Source organism: Austrofundulus limnaeus, unplaced genomic scaffold, assembly GCF_001266775.1.
Source record: "Austrofundulus limnaeus strain Quisiro unplaced genomic scaffold, Austrofundulus_limnaeus-1.0 Scaffold231, whole genome shotgun sequence".
Lineage (NCBI taxonomy): Eukaryota > Metazoa > Chordata > Actinopteri > Cyprinodontiformes > Rivulidae > Austrofundulus > Austrofundulus limnaeus.
In genome coordinates this window covers 562,415-582,796 of record NW_013952633.1, presented here as the reverse complement: position 1 = coordinate 582,796, position 20,382 = coordinate 562,415, and the positions used below count along the sequence as shown (strand labels likewise).

General features: G+C 38.0%; 2 protein-coding genes across 5 annotated transcripts in view; one reads left to right on the top strand and one right to left on the bottom strand.

Moving 5' to 3' along the window:
• The window catches only part of stk10 (serine/threonine kinase 10), a gene marked incomplete at its 5' end in the record, with an annotated part of 43,865 nt that extends 35,874 nt beyond the window's left edge, over positions 1–7,991 (top strand). Inside the window, 10 exon segments of the mRNA XM_014019794.1 lie at positions 2,770–2,894; positions 3,561–3,684; positions 3,853–4,032; positions 4,169–4,261; positions 4,419–4,548; positions 4,688–4,812; positions 4,916–5,104; positions 5,197–5,322; positions 5,409–5,522; positions 6,392–7,991. Coding sequence (XP_013875248.1) covers positions 2,770–2,894; positions 3,561–3,684; positions 3,853–4,032; positions 4,169–4,261; positions 4,419–4,548; positions 4,688–4,812; positions 4,916–5,104; positions 5,197–5,322; positions 5,409–5,522; positions 6,392–6,532 — 1,347 coding nt within the window. The 3' untranslated portion in view covers positions 6,533–7,991.
• A 2,292-nt stretch (positions 7,992–10,283) lies between these two features.
• The window catches only part of sh3pxd2b (SH3 and PX domains 2B), a 32,266-nt gene continuing 22,167 nt past the window's right edge, over positions 10,284–20,382 (bottom strand). Inside the window, exons 6-15 of one of the 4 annotated variants that reach the window (XM_014019789.1) lie at positions 17,495–17,520; positions 17,046–17,081; positions 15,711–15,842; positions 15,362–15,463; positions 14,264–14,347; positions 13,350–13,467; positions 12,875–13,089; positions 12,650–12,696; positions 12,407–12,532; positions 10,284–12,254 (exon numbers count right to left, since the gene is read on the bottom strand). In XM_014019789.1, coding sequence (XP_013875243.1) covers positions 10,719–12,254; positions 12,407–12,532; positions 12,650–12,696; positions 12,875–13,089; positions 13,350–13,467; positions 14,264–14,347; positions 15,362–15,463; positions 15,711–15,842; positions 17,046–17,081; positions 17,495–17,520 — 2,422 coding nt within the window. In that variant the 3' untranslated portion in view covers positions 10,284–10,718. The remainder of the gene's footprint in view (positions 12,255–12,406; positions 12,533–12,649; positions 12,697–12,874; positions 13,090–13,349; positions 13,468–14,263; positions 14,348–15,361; positions 15,464–15,710; positions 15,843–17,045; positions 17,082–17,494; positions 17,521–20,382) is intronic. The other 3 variants (XM_014019790.1, XM_014019792.1, XM_014019793.1) reach the window with 3 other exon arrangements.

Here is a 20,382-nt window from a genome sequence, read left to right as displayed (position 1 = left end):
TCCCTCTGGAGGGGCATTTTTAGTTGAAATTTACAACTTGTAAGTGGAAAAGAAAAAAATTGTATAGGTCTTCTGGACTGGTTCTTCTCTAATGAAACGTTTCGTCTCTCCTACAAAAAACTTCTTCAGTCTGAGAGTTTCAGGCAAAATTCAGGCTTTTAAGCCCTGCCTCCATGTGACTGATACTCACATCACATGGCTATCGTTGACACCTAATTAACACTTATTGTTAACAGGGGGTGGAGTGATACTGGCAATAGCCGTGCTGTAGGAGGGGGACAACTGAAAACGGAGGCCTCCACCTCTGTTTAATGATGGACGGTCTTTCTTCACAAAAATGGCTTCTTTTACTCCTCTCTCAAACCAACGTTCCTCTCTATCAAGAATGAGAACATCCTCATCTCTGAAAGAGTGACCGCTGGCCTGAAAATGAGTGAAAACTGCAGAGTTCTGGCCATTAGACGTAGCTCGTCTGTGTTGGGACATTCTTTTGAACAGTGGCTGCTTTGTTTCCCTGATATATAACTGGTCGCAGTCCTCCTGGCACTTAACAGCATATACAACATTGCTCTGTTTGTGCCGGGGCACCGGATCTTTGGGGTGAACCAGCCTTTGCCGTAATGTGTTTTGGGGTTTGAAAGTCACTGGGACATCATCTTTAGAAAATAAACGTCTCAGTTTCTCCGAAACACCCGCAACATATGGAATAACCACTGGTTTGGGTCTGGGTTTGGGGTCTTCATTTTCACCTGAAGGTTGCATGGAATCCTGTCTGTGTTTCCTGTCTGCTTTCAGGAAAGCCCAGTCAGGATAACCACACTGCACCAGGGCCCGTCGTGTGTGTGATTTCTCTTTCTCCCTGGCTCCTGGGTTTGTAGGGACACTGTCTGCTCTGTGGTACAGAGTCCTGATCACTCCTAACTTGTGTTCCAGTGGGTGGTGGGAGTCAAAACGCAAATATTGGTCTGTGTGGGTGGGCTTACGATATACGCCAGTTTCCAACCGTCCTCCATCCGAAACCGAGACATCTCAATCCAGGAACGCCAACCTGCCATTTTTTACATCCTCTYGTGTGAACTTAATATATTCATCCACAGAGTTGATGTGATCAGTGAAATGTTGGACTTCCTGGGCTTTAATTTTAACCCAGCTGTCGTCAACATATCTGAATCAATGGCTCGGTGGCACCCCTGAAAAGGACATCAAGGCTCTCTTTTTCACTTCCTCCATGTACAGGTTTGCAACAATAGGAGAAACTGGGGATCCCATGGCACACCCATGTTTTTGCCCCCCGTACGTGAAGTACGGGGGGCAATATTACTCCTATTATAATTTCCCACTTGTAAGTGGGAAATTACCACTTCCCAGTAGAACTGGGCTGTAGCAAAGTATCTGGTGAAAATGCAGCAAATTGGAGATTTTACAAGGGATATTTTGCCAGCTGCTGGCTACTTTTTAGTCCTGTGCACCTTTTTATTTACATTTTTTGTAGATGTGCAGTTTGGAATGGATATATACAGAGGTGGTTCATGCATTTCTTGGTTTTCTAACACCCTCAGGGAAGAGTAGTCAGCTGATCCTTCGAAGATAGTGTCTGTGTGTTTTTTATGACACACAAGAAACACGAGTTTTTCTGGCAATGAAAATGTGTTTGCTGTGGTGGAGAACAAATATACAACAGAGAAAGGTGCAAAAGCAGCATTCACTAGCTGTCATTTGTTACAGGAGTCTCACAGGAGACTGTTTGCTCAGCTGTCAGTGAACAGTAGCTGTAACAAAGCGCTCCGACTGTCCTCTGTATGGAAAAGTGTTTCCTCGATATTTAAGCTTGTTTTCCTTTCTCCAGCCCTCATACAGTACTGTAAAAATCTTGAATCAACCAAACAACTCTCATTTCTGTATGTGTTTGCTCCCAAAGAGCTACACCCTGTTCAAATAGATTTTTATCAATCGTTTTCTAGCCTTTCTGAAAGTTTTCATTGGAGCAGGGACTACTTTTACCTCACCATGGCATATCCTTTAAAGAAAATCATAAACCCTCTCCTTTCATTTCTGTTACCATTGTCTACTGATTCTGATTAAAGCTGAGGTAAGAAGACAACATACTGTAAGCAGTACGTGGTCAGTCATGACAACAGTTTCTGTTCAGTCACAAGGTGGGGTCACTCCATGACTCATTAACATTTCATTGTAAACAAAGGATGACATCAATACATTAGTATACATTTTTTTCCCCCTTTATAACTCCTAATCCAGGTTTGTTTCATTATCTGAAGCCCAAAAGTGAAATCATTAGTTCCTGGTTCTGCTGGAGAAATACAGGTTTAAGCAAAAAGTGGGAAAAAGAAGTTTAGTAGATGACATTATATTTTTAGTTACTTCCTGCACTTTTAAGATTCTACTTGTTCACTACTCATTAGAAATAAACTTGACCAACAGGAACATTATATAGTGTGAGCACATACATCCAAGCAGGCTGTGTTTCCACATGATGATAAAACAACATATGGAGTCAAAAACTCAAACAACTTGAGAGCTACTTTAAGTTAAATTATTTTAGTTTCAGCTTTCTTAAACACGTCTTGGTTACAATAATGCTTRTGTTTTTTTGTGTGTTTGTTTTTTGTGGATAACGTCACTAAATTTGGACAAATATGGAAATTGATGCCTGGATTTGTCAGACTTATTAAACAGATGGAAAAGTGTAAAATGCAGGTATAAACGAATGCCTGAACCTCGAGAACTTACTCCTCTCTGTGCTCCAATCAGGCCTTTTCCAGTAAGACTCTAAAGCGGACGAGGAAGTTTGTCGTTGATGGCGTGGAAGTGAGTGTGACCACCTCCAAAATCATTCGGGATGATGAGAAGAAAGATGAGGAGATGAGATTTCTGAGGTATTTATTTACACATATGCTTATGACACAAATATTTCAACAATTGCATAATCTGTATAAGTGATACCCATCTGGATGAATGCAAGTTGATATGGATGCTCTGAGTTGTCATGAGCAACTTTTCTAAATTCTTAGCACAGACTGTTCAGACTGCAGTGTCACAAGTAGCTCATGGATGATTTTTTTTCTTCCTAGTATTTAAGGCACACAGTTTTTTAAAGCTGCACGCCTTTGAGATCAGAAGGAAAAAACACTTATTAAAAAAAGGCCTATATATTGCTATTCTTCTGGCAAATAGTTCTAAACACACGTGTGCCACCTAGTGGTGAGAATATAAACTGTATGCATGACTGCAGTGAAAATCTGCAGGTGTGTAGTTCTTGTAAAACCATAYGAGACTCAATTTGACCAGATTTGATGCAGATTTGGTTCCCAAACTTTACAAAAATACAGCAAAGAAAACATACCATGCTCAAGATTTATTCCCATCTCCTTACCTTCAACATGCCCTGACATTTCCACAAAACATTGCTTTAAATAGATCTTTTCTCATTGTTTTGACACATAAATTTATCTATAAACTTTAAGTTAAATTATTGGTTTGCTTCTCAAAAATAATGACTGTATAGAAATGTGTTTTTAAATATGTTTTGTGTGCGTGTTTAGACGGCAGGAGCTGCGGGAGCTTCGTCTGCTGCAGAAGGAAGAGCAACGAAATCAGGCTGATCTGCACGCCAAACTGGAATCCCAGAAAGAACAAATGCTGAAACGCTTCGATCAGGAAATGAATGTGAGTTGACACTTAAAGGACGTCTTAATTATATTACATTCAGGTTTAACTGATATCCCCAGCAGTTTGTTGATGTCACTTTAATTTGGAGCCTGTAGTTTAAAATTGTTCTCAACATGAGTGTTGAAATCATTTGTTTTTAATATCTTCCCCATTTGTGTGTCTCAGGCCAAAAAGAAGCAGCATGATACGGAGCTAGAAAACATGGAGAAGACCCATAAGCAGACTATTGAGAAAATGGAGGCAGACCACAACGTTAAACTCAAGGAAGAGACCAAGCGCATCAAGGCCGAGCAGGAGAGAGACTACCATAAGTTCCTGGAGCAGTTAAAACATAAGAAGAAAGAGGTACATTTGAAACTTTGTGTGATAAACCATGTCTTTTATACTCTTTATGGTGTTGTCAGTCAGTGGCGATAAACTGCAGAGCATGAGAAGACACAAACACTGCACCGTTGTGTTCTCACCTGATTTGTGATTTTAGGTGAAACAGTCAGTTGATAAGTTGCCGCGAAACCAACGGAAAGAGACCATGAAACAGATGATGTTGACTTTTCAAGAAGACAAGTCAAAACAGGTTTGTTGGCTGGTCAATGTGCACCTAAGTTCATGTTTTTTCCTACTAACTGAACCTAAATGAGCCCAGCGTGTTCCATTCTTCAGTTTTAAGAATGCTATATATTTTTCTTAATTGGACTTCCCATCCTCACCTTCCTCTTTGCTGTGCTTTTCAGGAGGAGACATTTTTAGCAGCTCAGAGGGATTACCTGAACACAACACTGAAAAATATGATTGCAAACAACAAGAGAGACATCGCAGAAATGGAGAGGGATTGCCTCAACAAGAAGCAAGAATTCATCAGAGGTACAGTATCTGAACGTCACCACTGACTTGACCCTCAAGCTTTTTTTCCTTTGTTGCCACCACCAACCCATTTTTGTGTGATAATTATACAAGATTGTTGCATTTTTTTTTTTTTTTTTGTATTTGGGCAACTGATTAGCACGTGAGTCTGCATCATGGAGCATGGAGGAGAACCATCTTTATGAGAAGCACCAGTTAATGAAGCAGCAATTGAAGGATCAGTACTTCCTGCAGAGACATTTACTTCTAAAGAAGCATGAGAAGGTACAGTACATTATCCACTGTTAAAATCAAGTCTGAGTCACAATAATAGTTGCYGTTTTCCCAAGTACAGGTTAAACATCTTCTGTTTTCTGGGCCTCTGCAGGAAACCGAACAGATGCAGCGCTACAATCAGCGAATGATCGAGATCCTGAAATCTCGGCAGCAGCAGGAGAAGAACCGACTGCCTAAGATTCAGCGCAGTGAGGCAAAGACTCGCTTAGCCATGTTCAAGAAGAGCCTCCATATCAACTCAACAGGGAACTCCTCAGATGACAAAAAGAAAATCAAAGAGGTTGGATGAATCTCTTTTTTTCCCTCCTCTATAATTAACAATAGGTTAATTTTTATTTCATAACGACTCCCTGTGTTTTTTTTTTCTTCCAGTTTTCTCTGCAGGAGGAAAAGCGGCAAAAGGCAGAAAGACAGTTTCAACTGCAAAAGCATGAAAACCAGATGCGAGAGCTGATTGGTCAGTGTGAAGGCAACATCAGAGAGCTGAAGCAGATGCAGGTGAACGAGTCAAAGCTCTTCAGTTTGGCCTGTTACTGCAGATTATGGAACATGCTTATATGTGTTATATATATTTCCTCTTTTAGAATGAAAAATGTCACATGCTGGTTGAGAATGAGACTCAGAGGCTCAAACATTTGGATGAGCAACACAACCAGCTGATGAAGGAGTGGAAGGACGAGCTGAGGATCCGAAAGAAGGTGCTCATTTCAATACATTCCATTACTATTACATGTAATATGCATAAAACCAAATCTAGAAATTAGTCTTTGTTCCACTGGTGGGCAAAAATGGTGCAGTTTCTGCCTTTAAATTAGCCTGGCCCTTGCCTTCCTACGCAGTTCTGCTCAATTCTAGTTTCCCTTCACTGCTCCGTCTGGGACTTCTCCCATTGACAAGGATTTCRCTGGCAGATTTTTAGCCAAACCAATCAGAACAGAACGTTGATTTTCTGTACAGTGTCTGCTTGTTGTTTATTTTACCTGGGCCAATCAGCAAACAGAAGGAGTTTTGAACGACGTCAATTTTCTGCGCAGTGTCTGCTAGTTAGTTTAGCATACGGCAGTGGAGGGAGTGAATGAAGCCAGTCTGTGTTGATGAGGCTTCCAAATTAAATAAAATTTGTCTGACAAAGCAGCAGCTCTCATTTAGTCGTCTCGTTCGGCTCGGTACTTCTCTCCTCTCAGTAGGGTTGTTTACAGCACACGCAATTTCCGGTTAGCTTCTTAGCTTAGCCAGTGACACACACACACACACACACACACACACACACACACACACTTCAGCAGAGGCCACACCTCCAGCAGCAGTCACTTCTCTATGACCGCGAGTACAGACCCTCTGTATGAAGCAAAGTGAAGGACAAGGGTCTGGTTTTTACCAGGCTACCTTTAAATGTTTATGGACATTTCCAGACGCCACTGGGGGCTTTTTTTTTTTAAACCAGGGTGTCGGACAACTTCTTCCCATTCTTACCTTTAACTTACAATAAACCTTGTAAAGAATGTTTATTTTAAACGGTGTTTCAGTGAAATAATATTAAATTTAATTTTTTTTCCCTCCCCTCCAGGCTATTGAATACGAGCTTGATGTTAAGAAAAAAGACCAGGAGGCTTTCTTCAGGATGAGTGAGAGTTGTGACTGTTCGGACCCCAGCTCTACTCAGAGACTCTCCAAGTTTGTGCCTTACTTTGACTCCTCCACCATATGAACACAAATACTGCAGTGATGCACAGTATTTACTTCCCACAACACACACACACACACACACAGGCATGTGTGTTCTAGATGCCTGCTGCCTCCATTATTTGTTTTCTCTGTATTGACAGAACTCCTGTTGGATTTCTACATAATTAGTGAATATTTATGTTTTAACTTATGTTTGAAAGCTTCTCTTTAAAATAATAGGATTGCTAATTTTCTGCTCCCGTTCTGCTCCTGAATGCATCATTTCTCCCTTTTTAAATCTGCTTCTTCATGCCCTCGAGGTATGCATGTGGATGATAGGAAGCAGTTATTTGTTTAGAAAATCAAACCATGCCAAATTTATGTTTCAGTGTGTATTTAGGAAACATCTGCATTATAGTTAGAATGATGCACAACCAGGACAAAAACTATTGAGTGCTGTTAAACTAGCAATGAATCACTTTTTGTTTACTCCAAACATGATTTACTGACTCCCCCCTCATTCTTGTTTGGTTTGACTCATTTTATCCATAAACTCTGATGAMTGTTACATAGCTGCCAAATTATTTATTAATTACACATTTAAAACATTCAGAAAGAGGCTGYACATCTTTTAATTAAGTCAAATATTTCTTTGTCTAGTATGAAGGATGGGCTTTTAGTTTTTCTATTTCTTTTTGAAGAAGGTTAAATCCAAAACTAGAATTTAAGATATTTCGTAATAAATATTTTTGCTTCTCTTATTTTATCGAACAAGGGAATTTTCTGTCATGCAGATGTTTTTTTTTTTCTTTTTTACTGTATAATCAGTTACACTGGATGGGAACTGACAAAGCCAAAGCATAATACTGTTTATGTTGTACGAGTGATTAAAAAACTATTAAGTGTACCATTATTATATCAAGTGCAGTAAATAACTGCTTGTTAACTAAAGTGCAATATTCTATGTGTCTTCTAGGTTTACAGAGGTTTTGTTTTCTTAAAGGTTGCTTTCCTTTGCACTGAGAGAGAAAATGATATAAAAAATTCAATAAAATAAATTTAAAAAATGTGACATTTAACAAAGAATCATACTTTAAATACAATTTAGAATTTTTGTTCCTTCAAAACTAATAATTTGTGGGCTTTTTTTCCAATATTGTATTTGAACCAAAGGTCTACGTCTTTTTAGTGTTGTGCAACTATTCAGTTTGCTGTTTAATCCTCTACTGAAACTTGTTCCCACGTGGAGAGAAAGTAGTTTAGAGCAGTTTGGCCTGAAGACGTGCATCAAAACTGGTACAGCTTAGTGTCTCACTTGTTTTCTGAAGAGTATTTAATTTAAATAAGGAACATCTCTTTTTTTTGTCATGTTTAAGGCTTTATGTCTTCCTCTGTGCCTCAGTTTACGTAATGTTTGTGTGGAGGGGGTATGAGTGTGAATGAATTTGTATCAGAAGGAACCACTGATGTAAATAGCTTCAATAAAAGGCCTTTTTTTCTAACCATGGAATTGTTGTGAAATTTTTTAATATGTTGCAAAAGACTTTTGGGTTTTTCTTAAAGCACTATTTAGTTTTTAGTGAAGCATTCAAATCTTGGTTAAAAAGGACCCAGCCAGAGAAAAATATATTTTTTAAGAAAGAAAATTTTAATGAATTTTTTGTTGCGGCTTGCCGTCTTAAAATAAACATTTATGAAATATTCTACAATGCAAACCATACAATAAAACTAAATTCGAGTAATTATTCAAATCATTCAAAGTGGGATTTTTGGAAAACAAAAAAAAGTAATGATTATATTACCCGCTGTAGACTCAGCACTCTGGTCCTAGCCCAGCTTAAGTTCAATTACAAATAAGCTTTCTTCAAACAGGTTTATCTACATTGGTTYCCCAGAATGTCGCTTCAAAAAAACTTATTTATTGAAAGCTTGAATTTTGGCAGAAAATAAAAGCAAATTGAGACACATTTTAAAAGAAAAATCTGATTTATTTATTTTTTTACTAGGCAAAAGCAGACTCAGTGTAAACCAAAGTATTTGGCAAAAAAGTAAAACAATTACAATACTGAAGGACAACACTAGTCAGTATGTTTGCTCTCACAGTTCACTGTACCATTCTGCTTTTGGCCACAGAAAATGCACTTGGACAAAATTATTCTGAGTACATTTCCCAGTAAGTTACATACTGTCATTTCTGTATAAAATATGGTTTAAAATTGGTGAAACATTATAGCAACTAGAAGCAGAACAAGATCAAAGTTACAGCTTTTAGCCTTGTCAGGTTTTTCATTTGTAAAAGCTACTATGGAGCTTCTAGATAATAAAAAAGCAACCAGTTGCTTAATTTAATGTTTTTAAGTGACATACTTTTCATTTCATAGACACACTCCTTGGAAATAGTCATAAACAAATCTGTTAATTATCAAATCAATTCTAAAATTCCAAATCCAAACCATTCAGTACTCAGAAAAAAAATCTACTAGATGGACCAAAGACAACAGTTCAGATATGACTCATAAAAATCTGCTATACTGACTATGCTTGAGACCAGTCAAGCACTGATGTAAAATATTTTGACACAATGATCATCACTTTGTAATATTGAGCACCAAACCTCAAGCGTTTGTTCACTTAAAATATTGTAAATCATTGCASAAACGAATGAAAATCTTCAAATTTTTAGTTGAGTGCTCTGTGATTCACATTTCACAAATTTCTTTTCCACTTGAGATGATCTGTTTACATTTAAAAAAATCTTTCACACAAAGTTCCTTCACTCCCATAGTTTTGATCTGTATATCTCATCATTACAAAGTGAGGATTGATCTGAATATGTTGTACCAATAAAATAAACAAGTTATATGGCAAATAGAATGAATGGGAAAACATATACAGTATAACAATGCATTGCTGCATTCTTTCCCTCCCTCTTTTTTCGGGTGTGCAAACATTTTACCTCACCTGAATTGACTAAAAGTGCACATATGGTAAAAGAAAATCTGCTAATATTATTAGATTATAGACTTTAAGGAAAAACACTGATTGCAGAAAACTCAAATGTAGCTCTCTAGAGATGCAGACTGCATGTATACATAGCAAATKTATGAAAGTTATTTTAATGGTACTTGAAAGCTCTGATGAAGTCAATAAATACCCACAATAGGATCATGTGCAGCCTTTGMAGAATCTACTACTTTGAAGAGAATAGTTATATTTGAACTTCGAAACCTGTGATACGGTAAGTCTGGATGTGAAAACGATTGAACTAAGTCTACATCTACAGCTGCATACAGTTTAATATCTACTTTGCATATATTTTGAGGCACCATAATATAAAAGGCATAGGTACACTGACTGCATTTCTAGTGTCTGGCCTGAGAAATAGCAACACGAACACTGACATAGCCACAAAAGCAAGGTTTCCAACAATTTCTAGTAAAACAAACCAAAAATAAGTAAACATAAAAAATAAAACAAACAAAAAAGAAACTGTCAAGTTATTGCTGGTTCAGTTGGTAAAACATTTTTAAACAGAACAAATAAGAAAAATGCCTTTAAAATATATAAATAAACTACGTGTGTGTTCCATTTATGCTCTTGAGTTTGAAGTCATAAATTTTTACTGTAACACCTTCAAAGGTTTTAAACCAGACTAGGAACATCAGACGTTCCTTAAAGGAGACACATCATGCTTTAAATCCTTCTTTTTCCACATTTAAATCATTCAGTTTGGCTCTATATAAAGAGGAACTGCAAAGATTTGGTCTGAATTCCTCATTATTTTAACTCCACAAGCCCCTCTTTCACCCCTTTTCTGAGGTGTGTATCAGATGAACTTGTTTTGAGGCTGTCTCTTTAAATCAAAATGTGACCACCATGTAATAAACTGTACTTCTTCTCAGATTGTTTTCCATTTATTTGTCAATGACAAGGTCTTGTACACCCTCCTCATAAGAGAACATGTTAGTGCAGTGACTGAAAGAATTAAGGCAGAAAATGACTTTGGGGCTTGCATTGCTAATTGTTGATGCTGATGACTTACAACATTTAGCAAATCCCACTGATTTCACGACTTACGACAGGAACAATATTTGGGTGTGGCATCATTCACTGATTTGAGTTCCAACTTCAGAGGTAAATAGAACACAACCTGTGTAACAAGAAACTGGATTTTTTTWAATTGTGTAACGGATTTTTCCATTTAATATTTTTTAGAGCATTTGTACAACTTAAGGTTTCTTGCTCAGGTAGTTTGAGGGGATCCAGCCCTCAACTTCTTCTCCTACTTTTTTACAGAACCACCAACCACTGCTATTCTTTTCAAGAACCTCAAACACTGTACCCACCTTGAAGCTGGATGTTTGTTCATCCCCTTCAAAGTCTGCCACAGCTAAATAGATCTCATCCCTACCTGAATCTTTGAGTAAAGGCGGAAGCTTGTCCTTTGGTGGTCCAGGCTTCTCGCTCTTCAGCGGAGGCTTGGGAGGAACCGGGGCTTTATTCACCTTGGACTCCTCTTTCTCTTTGGATGAAGGTGGCTGAACAAACCCTTTAGGTTTTGGGGGAGGAGGCCGGCTGAGTTGTGGGGGTCCAGGTTTGGGGAGTTCCTGGGATTCTTTAAGGGACTTTTGTTCAGTTGGACTTGATTGGTCAGTTTTCTTTGGAGGAGGTGGTCTTTTTGGAGCTGTGGTGGGAGGTCTCTGAGGTGGYTCTTTGTGGGGAGGTACTGCTGGTTTTGCAGGGGGTGATGATCTTTCCTGACTAAGACCATTTGTGTGTTTTGGGGGGAGTTTTGGCTCTTTAGAGTGCTTACCATTATTAATGGAAGGAATATGGGTAGGTGGGGAACCAGGGGATGAACTTGGGTGGGAATCATTACCTGCAGGGATATCACTCTGAGGGTTTACCTCAGCTGATGCTGAACTCAAATCTGCAGGTTTGGATGGCCTTAACTTGCTTCTCAGATTGCTGATGTCCACTTTGTTGTCATCTGCTGGTGGATCAGGTTTGGCAGCTGGGATAGGTTTAGGTCTGATCCCCGGCTTGCTCTTTATAAATGCTGGAGGGGAAGCAGCTTCTGGTTTGTCTTCTTGAACTTCTGATTTAGGTTTCGGTGGCTGTTTGGGTACAGGTTTCAGATTAAACTTCTTCACCTCTTTGGCAGAAATCTTGTGGCCACATTCAAGACCCATTTCATTCCGAAGGGGGAGAGCTTTGCTCTTGTCATCTTTCTTGATCTCTAATGGTTTGTCTGGTTTAAAGGGTGRCGTCTTGGGTGCAACAATGGGCACGATGACCCCTGGTGCTGGGGGTTTTGGAGGCAAAGCCTTGGAATGATCAGATTTTGGTTTCTCTGCCACTTCCAACTCAAAACTCTTATTGATCGACTCCCTTCGAGGTGGCAAAGCTGGTTTCTCCTCAGCTGGAGGAGCTGCTGGGGCTGGTGGCAATGGCCCAGAAAAGGCAGAAATCCCCTTGGTGGCATTGGACTTCCAGTCTTTAAGCTTAGGCCGGGCGCAGGACTCAGGGGCTGTAGTTGGCTCATCTGGTAAAGGCTTGGACCACATATCATTTGTTCCCGAAACATTTGAGAAATCACTATCCTCCAGCCTCAACTTTTCCATCTCATTGGGCAACGGAGCCAGGAAATTGGGTCGCAAGGCATTACTGGTCTTCTTGTACTTATCAATAAAAGTGGCAGGTGCCCAGCCCTCTTTGTCATCTATTTGGATATACCACCAACCGCTTGCATTCTTCTCAATCACCTAATAAAGGAAAAGGTAAAACAAGAAAATATATGTATATATATAGTCCTTTGAAATCAATACAAATAATGTATCTATAATGTTAAAGTTCCATTAAAATTAATTTGACTTTTTTAATTTTGTAAAATAATTTTAGACCATGTCAGACCTACCTCCACTTTGATACCAGCATGGAAGCTAATCCCATCAGGAATGGTGGTCTGAAAATCTGCTATGGTGTAATATTCTTCCTCAACCTGAGGAGGAATGGGTGGCTTGGGCAAGTTTGTACCACGTGGCTGTGTGGGAAAGAAAGATTGGTTAAATTTATATTATATTATATTATATTATATTATATTATATTATATTATATGAACAATTCCTTTGAGACACAATGAGTGCTGTTAACATCTTACAATGGTAAGGTCTCTGCGAGGAGGAGGTCTGTGTCTTAATCCCACCTCTGTGAAGGGAAGAATGTATGTGGCAACAAAATAATCAGCATTTTCATTCACGTTTGAATAAAGTCTTGGGCAATAAAACAATAAAACTGTAGCCTATAGAAATGTCAAATGTATGGAAACTGTTCATATAGTTAGGACATAAAATGAAAARCCAGCCTGCAGCAAKTAAATACTTACTAGTTTTGTTGTTTTCAGAGAAAATAGAAAGTCTATTTTCTTTCTGATTGTTGTCTCGGTTATCCCTYGCTGCATTATTTTGCTGATTCTGTCTGGAACAGGCTTCCAGGTCGTTTGTACTGGCATGAGCAGCAGCACCTGCTGACTGCCGCTGGCTTTGAATATCAGCCTTCTTTAGGTAGGAAGCTGGGGCCCAGCCCTCACGGCCCTGGTACCTGTGTGGATGAGATGRGTACTGGATACGAAGCGGTTCTTACAGAGATACATTTACAAGGAAGAACAAGTGAGCTCACAACTGTTTTACATATTGTAATAGTCTTCRCTTCCTAATATTTGCTGTCAGTTTGTCTTCTACCAGTCAAACTGTCTTTTTCTGTTTATTAAAAATGAATTTCAAGTTTATTAAATTAAATTTCAGCATGCAAAACTATTTCAATTAAAAAAAATTTTTTAGGATGTCCCAGAATCCAATTACCTGATCTTCCACCAGCCTTCCAAATTCTTCTGAATGATCTCAACAATCATTCCTTTCTCAAGATCAATCTCATCCTGGTCCCTGGCAGAGTACGGGTAAATCACAGAATACTTCTCCTCTATATTTAGAAGAAAAGCACAGGTGTTTTAGACATAAGAATGCACATTCCAGTGTGTGACTTTATTGTGCACAGGGGTAGCACAAATGCATGTTACAGGATCAAAGCTGGGAGGCAAAGCAACAAATTTAACATGACTTGGATACAAAAAAAAACTTACCATTTTTTAAAAGTAAGATGAAATATGTGATTTTCTTCACATTTAAATAAATAATAATAATTGGGAGTACTGTTGTTATTATTAGAATGCACTTAAAATGTCAAACTAATGATAAGACAAAAAAATTCTCATCTTAACCTTCTCTTTATAGTCATAAAGTCATAAATTATTTCCCTTATTTAATAAGGCAAGGGGTGAGCAGCAGTTTGTTGAATAAAGAAACAAATGCAGAACAAAAACACAGAGACTTCTTCCAAAATACTGACTGCAAAAAGACAAACTTGTAATAGAAGCAATGCATTGTTTTCTATTAATGTCATTGTACATACTAAAAAAAAAAACATAATAAAATGAAACTATAATGTAAACATTATAGTTAGTATACAATAAAATTGTTTTACTGGATAATTTAAATGGTTAATTTTGCTTTTTATTATACACATGAATGATATTTTATATAACATCGGTACACAATTATCATTGCATGCATTGGCTGCACATGCATGCACATGCCTGGATCCCTCATGCAACATACAAGCATGCACTGACATGAACAAGCAATCACGCTGTTGTTTATGTAAAATCACACACAAACACAATCAGGATAGGAGGGAGAAAGAAAGGCGTGCTCTCCACCTTGCCCAAAGCCTGTGCTGAAAAGATCCCCTAAAGTTCTGCGACGACCCACGTGCCTTGGCAGTGACCAGAACCTCCGAGGCACTGACATCCCAGCACAGTAAGTGGGGCAAAATAGGAAGTGAGTATTACAAACAGCATGTTGTCTGGAGGATGTTTAAAATTAAACCATTATCAGCCAAGATCGATCCAGTGACTTGTCACCCTTTTACCATGTGCTACTATTACTTTTTAAATTTATTTATTTATTTATTTATTTCACTTTATAGCAAGACGTGTGTGTGTGTGTGTGTGTGTGTGTGTGNGTGTGTGTGTGTGTGTGTAATATATATACAGCAGGTAAAATAAGTATTGAACACGTCACCATTTTTCTCAGTAAATATATTACTAGAGGTGCTAATGACGTGAAATTTTCACCAGATGTTGGTAACAACCCAAGTGATCCATACATACAAAGTGCCATTAAGTATTGAACACGCCATTAAGTATTGAACATTAAGTATTGAACACGCTTACTGAAACATTTAATTGGGCACTGTTTCCAGAGGTGATCGTCCAAAAGATGAAGGAAGAGGGAATAAAAAATAAATAAAATCAACTTACAGTTATAGTTGTACTACATTTGTAAAAAAATCAATAAGCAGGGACAAGACGGAGCAAGAAGAGGGTTCAGAAATTGTTTTACAGACAGAGRCAACGGTTTTCTAAAGAAACGAGATCTACAAGCAAACTTTTCCTTTGTACAATATTAGTTATTTTTTGATTTCCAGCTTATCAGTATTGTTTTCTTTGAAGTAGTTAAGGCAAAGAGAAGCATTGATTTGTTTGATTTAGTCAGAATGTGTGATGATGTGTTGCCCAATGAACAGAGTGATGGAGATAGCAGAATGTGCCCAGGAATAGAGAAATTAATTCTATAAATGCYACTGTTTTTACTGTTCCTAACTGTGGGTTGCTAATTTCCCATGCTGCTGCATCAGAAGGTTTTACTTGTTCTGTTTATTCCTTCAAAAATCATTTTGGGTATATAACAGTGATTGAGAGAAACTTTGAAATCGTTTCTGGCTGGGATTGCTGAACTTGTAAAAGCAATTATACCTTCTTCTCCTGGAAGACTGAAGTCATCAGGGTCATCCTGTGCTTCAAGGCAGGTGGCAGGTACCCAACCCTGAGCATCCTCTGAGCTCACAAACCACCACCCTAAGTAAACAGAATACAAACACATTGACTTACAAGGTGTCTTGAGAATTAAATTGATCAACCATCAAGTTGTTAAGATTTCCTCCAGCAGAACTGCATAAAAACATTTTCTGATAACAGAAATGATTGCATTCCAGCCAGGTTTGTAACTGTATTTACAAATATAAATATATTTTCTCTTAAAATGCCTTTTTTTGTTTGAAATATTAACAACATATAAAGATAAGGATAAATATATAGCACTTACCAGATTCATTTTTCTCAATGACTTCCACAACCTGACCCACATGCAGGCTGATCTCAGTGCTCTCCTGCTTCTCATAGTCTGTAACTGCCACATACTGTTCAAGGAGGAGAGGATCTCCAGCCGTGGAATCTCCTGGAGAGAATAAAATAAGTTTATTTTTCTTCCACCACATCTCTCAAGCAGGATGAGAGTGAAATCTCACCAATAAGGAACAAGCCTTCACTCTATCTTCCTCAGAATCTCTGCTAATATTGGCTAMAGGGGTATTAAATTTAAATGATAAAACTGACCCTGTGTGCTTTTGAGGTATTGACATTTAAAGRTTTTGTATCTCAATGACCAAATACAATATGACCTTTGAATGTCAGATTTGATGTGCTCTTTAAAGAATTGTAGTAAAACTTCACTTCAGAATGATTTATTTTATTCAACATCTATCCACCTATCTTAAACTGTATTGCAGTAGAGAGTTAAAGATTTACTTTTTACAAAATACCACCTCAAAAATTCAAAGGTCATCCTTTTTGAAAACAAAACAAAACAAAACAAAAAACTTCCACAGGTAAAAAAGAGCGAAGGCTTTTCTGTGATATGATTAACAAGACATGACAAAGAGCAGGTTAATGTAGGTGATTAAAAATATGACATGGGGGAAATAATGAGCCGACAGTGGAGCACAGGGATTTATGGTGATTGGGAGTAAAGAGTATGATTTCAGAAAGTCGTTAATATAATCATCAACATGGACATGATTTCACCGYAAACCTTTGAAACCCACCACCATTAGCAACAAATCAACAGCGTGAGAAAAATCACCTTCAAAAAGGGAAGGCTCAATTAGCAACCACATGCTAACTTTTCACAAYATAAACCCAAACCTCATAAATTAAAATAAAACTAAGGTTGTAACACTGCACCAGTTTACAAGATCTAGCTTGAGGTGTTAATATCAMCATGGCAAAATATATTTTTTATATATTAGAAAAGCACTGGAAGGCATTAACATGAGTCTACGAGTCAAGTTAAATAATGCATTAGTACTTTATTCCTATTGAGATTATACAAATGATTGTTTTTTAGAACTGTCCTCTACAAAATTGTTTCTGATGTTGAAGCATAGCAAAATCACAATACATTCCTCATTTACTCCCAAAACGTCAAAAATTGCACTCAATTACACTACACAAATACTATATACTATATTAAACCTAGACCCAAAGCAAGCCCAAAGCCTTCCACTGAGCTCAAGCCTGGGGAAAACAAAGTGGAAAAGACCTCCAGCAACCCACCAGGTTACACACACAGCACGGCAAAGCATGACAGTGCGTTTACTACCTCGCTTTATGAAAGTAGTCGCTCTCTCCACAAACCCTGATGAAAAGGAAAATGAATGGAAAAGAAAACTGAAAAAAAAAAAGTAACATGGACGCAAGCTCAGAACAGTTGGTGAACTTAATACTGGAAGAGTATGTATTTAGTAGGAGAAAAAAAACTATTTTGTATTCCAGACTTTGATAAGGTCAACTTCAGTGAAATAGTCTTTACTGAATAGATCTTTAATGGAAAAAGTTTCAAGAGACCTAAACGGTTTTCTGTTAAACCTGTATATATTTTAACCACTAGATGGAGGTAAAGTCATAATATATCTATCAAGGGAAAAATGAGCAATAATAAAAGTATAGCAAAATGAACATACAAAAACACTTCATTATAGTTTTATCTTCTCCATCTTCTACTCCTAAACAAATAAGTCTAATTAGATACACACAAACAAACTGTCTTACCAGTTTTCTTCTTTCCAAAGGCTTCCCTGTTAAAGAAAGCAAACACATTTCCAGTATATTAGTATTGATGTCATGTATCACAAAACAATTTTCCTTTTTAAATATTCTATTAATTCTGGTTTGGAGAAATCCCACTAATTTCCCAAATGTCTTCAAATATCAAAACAAACCCCAAAATGAAAAATGCTATATTAGCTTAACTTGTTAGAGCTTTAGCTGTTTAACAGACACATTAGAGGAAGAGGATGTKCTTCCATCTGAGGCCAGTATATGTGAAGAGTCTCTCAAAAGCTGAGCACTAAAATTTGGCCCAATCCTGAATTCAATACAGCATCTGCTGTGTCTGGTTTAGACATTAGCCAGACAAAAAGCCCATCACTCCTCGGCAGCAGTCATGAGTTGGTTCTACAGCCAGATGCTTCAAAAAAAATCGTTTGTGGCTAATGCTCAGCATTTTTCTCTCTCACTCACTTCTTTCTCTCCCTCTTAGTTATCTGAATATTTCGGCCTCGCATTTTGGCGTTCCATTGTGTCCCTTATTTCCAGCTCACATCTTCCACGTCTACTCAGCTCACTCTCTCATTTCCCTTGATAATTCTTCTTGGTGGTTACTCCTTATCAGTTTCCCTGCATCAACAAGAATGCTCTCAGTTTCATAAACATGGCTCGATTAATAGAACTGCTAATTGTGGCTTTAAATCACAATAAATCTGACTTATAACGCTTGCCCATTATTTTACTAAATTATATATACTGTATACGGTATCAGAGCAAGCTAAATTTGCACTAATAACACTGACCATTATGGAAGAATGTGAACAGCACACAAATATGTTCATCTGGGTGGGTCCAGGGTCACATTTAGCTGAGGACACAACCTGTGTCTTTAGCTAGACGGAACTATTTTTAACATGTTTTGTACAAGCTGGGGTGAGTCCTAAATTGGAAGATTTCAAATATCTGTGAGTTTTGTTAGAGCGAGAGGTGATATATACAGTATGTCCTTGTTGGCAGTAATGAGGACATTGCTCCTGTCTACTGTGGTGAAGGAGCTAAGCCACATGACAAATCTTTTAAATCATTGGTATGTCAATGCCTATCACCTATGGTCATTAGATGTGGCTCATGATTGAAAGAACAAGATCATGGACAAAATATATTGAAGTGAGCTTTCTCTGTAAGGTGGCCAGGCTCTGCCTTAAGCATCCAGTATGGTGGTAAGTGGTCAACTGCACGACGTGCGGTTGTTCGAGGTTCGTTTTCTGTACACACCTTTCATAGCCCTTAAGACCCACCACACAGAGCTCCTGGAGAACCCTTTCTGTTGGAATCTCTGCTCTGAAAAACATCTTCACTCTGATATCTGCTGTTTCTTGGGCCACAAATCGGTCCCAGTTAAAGAGCCACACTTTTTACAGGATGGTTTGGTGACTCTAGATAACCTCGAGTTGATTGCTAGCCCCCATGTCTCTTTTGAGTGTCTACTCTATCAACTTTTGATGGCACGCCACGTGCCTGCCATGGTGGCAACGGGTAATGGGGAATTGGGGTTCGATTATGTAGAGGGAGCCTGGGAAAGAACAAGATCATGCATAATGTATGAGGTTTTTGGACATTCGATTGACTTTATAAATGTCTGTTTCCAGGTATACTCAGCTTCTGGAAGCAGAGTAGTTGAAACAAAATTCAGTGTCCGAGCACATTTCAGCATAAACAAACAAGTACTTCAACTAATACCATATRGTCTAACCACTGCCATATTACATTTTTTATTGTATTGATTTATGCAATAAGTAACATCATTCTAACCACACCTCACAAAACCAGCTTCTCTGTAATTTACATGAGAACACCTCTTTCTTCTTTCAGTCAATCAATTCAGCTTGATCTACCACCTAATTAAAGTTTTCCCCTTACAATACCCCCCCCCAGTTTTGATTTTTTTTTCTTTCTAATTCTTGTCACAACCACTACCTTCCCTCTTCCCCTCCAGATTTCCCCTTTTCTTACTATATTTTCTGGCTTTGTGATTGTCTACTTCCTCTTTCAAATTAACTTCTGCTGTTCTTTTCCCTTCGCTGCTCTTAAGGAAAAGTCTAACATGCCCCTCTCAATGCAGAGGATTTATAGGCCATAATAAATCTGCTTCCACATTGGCTGCTGCGTCTGTGCACCAGGCTTGTTGTCAGTTAGCCAAACAATGGGCTGCACTAATGGAAAGCAGCAATTCAATTTCAATAAAGACAAACCAAGGTCTTTTCTATTTTAGTTACCCTCAAGTAAATGACCCCTTTGTGTCTTGCCCCTCCCTACAAATAATTGGGGATTTGTATGAAGACTTAGGTGTTATGTATCTTTGGCAATCTCTTGAGTGGAAAGATGTGAAACAAAGTAGACTGCTTTAAATCCTGGACAGTGAAAATTAGCCTGAATGACATTATATGGTATACTCAAGTATATTCCAGTTTTTCTGAAAATTACATAAGTTTACCAGCTGCCTCTTGTTGTTCATCCACAAACTAGCAGTGGTGGGCACAAGCCCGCTAAAGCGCAAATCCACTAATTGCGGACCCAAATATTTCATTTGCACTTTTGCAGACTTACTAATTATTATAAAACATTGCACTTTCTAAAATGAAAATGCAGTACCGCTAAAAACTAATTATCTACCAGTCATCATTATCTTGAACAGCAGAAGGTAAGGCTGTCAATGAATCACAACACAAGTGATCTATCCAACAGCACAACTTCCTGATATACACACTTATTGGGTAGGTGTACATCCTTCCTGACTGTCGCTTTGAGCCACGGTTCTGATTTCCCACAATGCTTTGTACAGTGGTTTGCAAAAGTATTCATACCCCTTGAACTTTTCCATATTTTGTCAC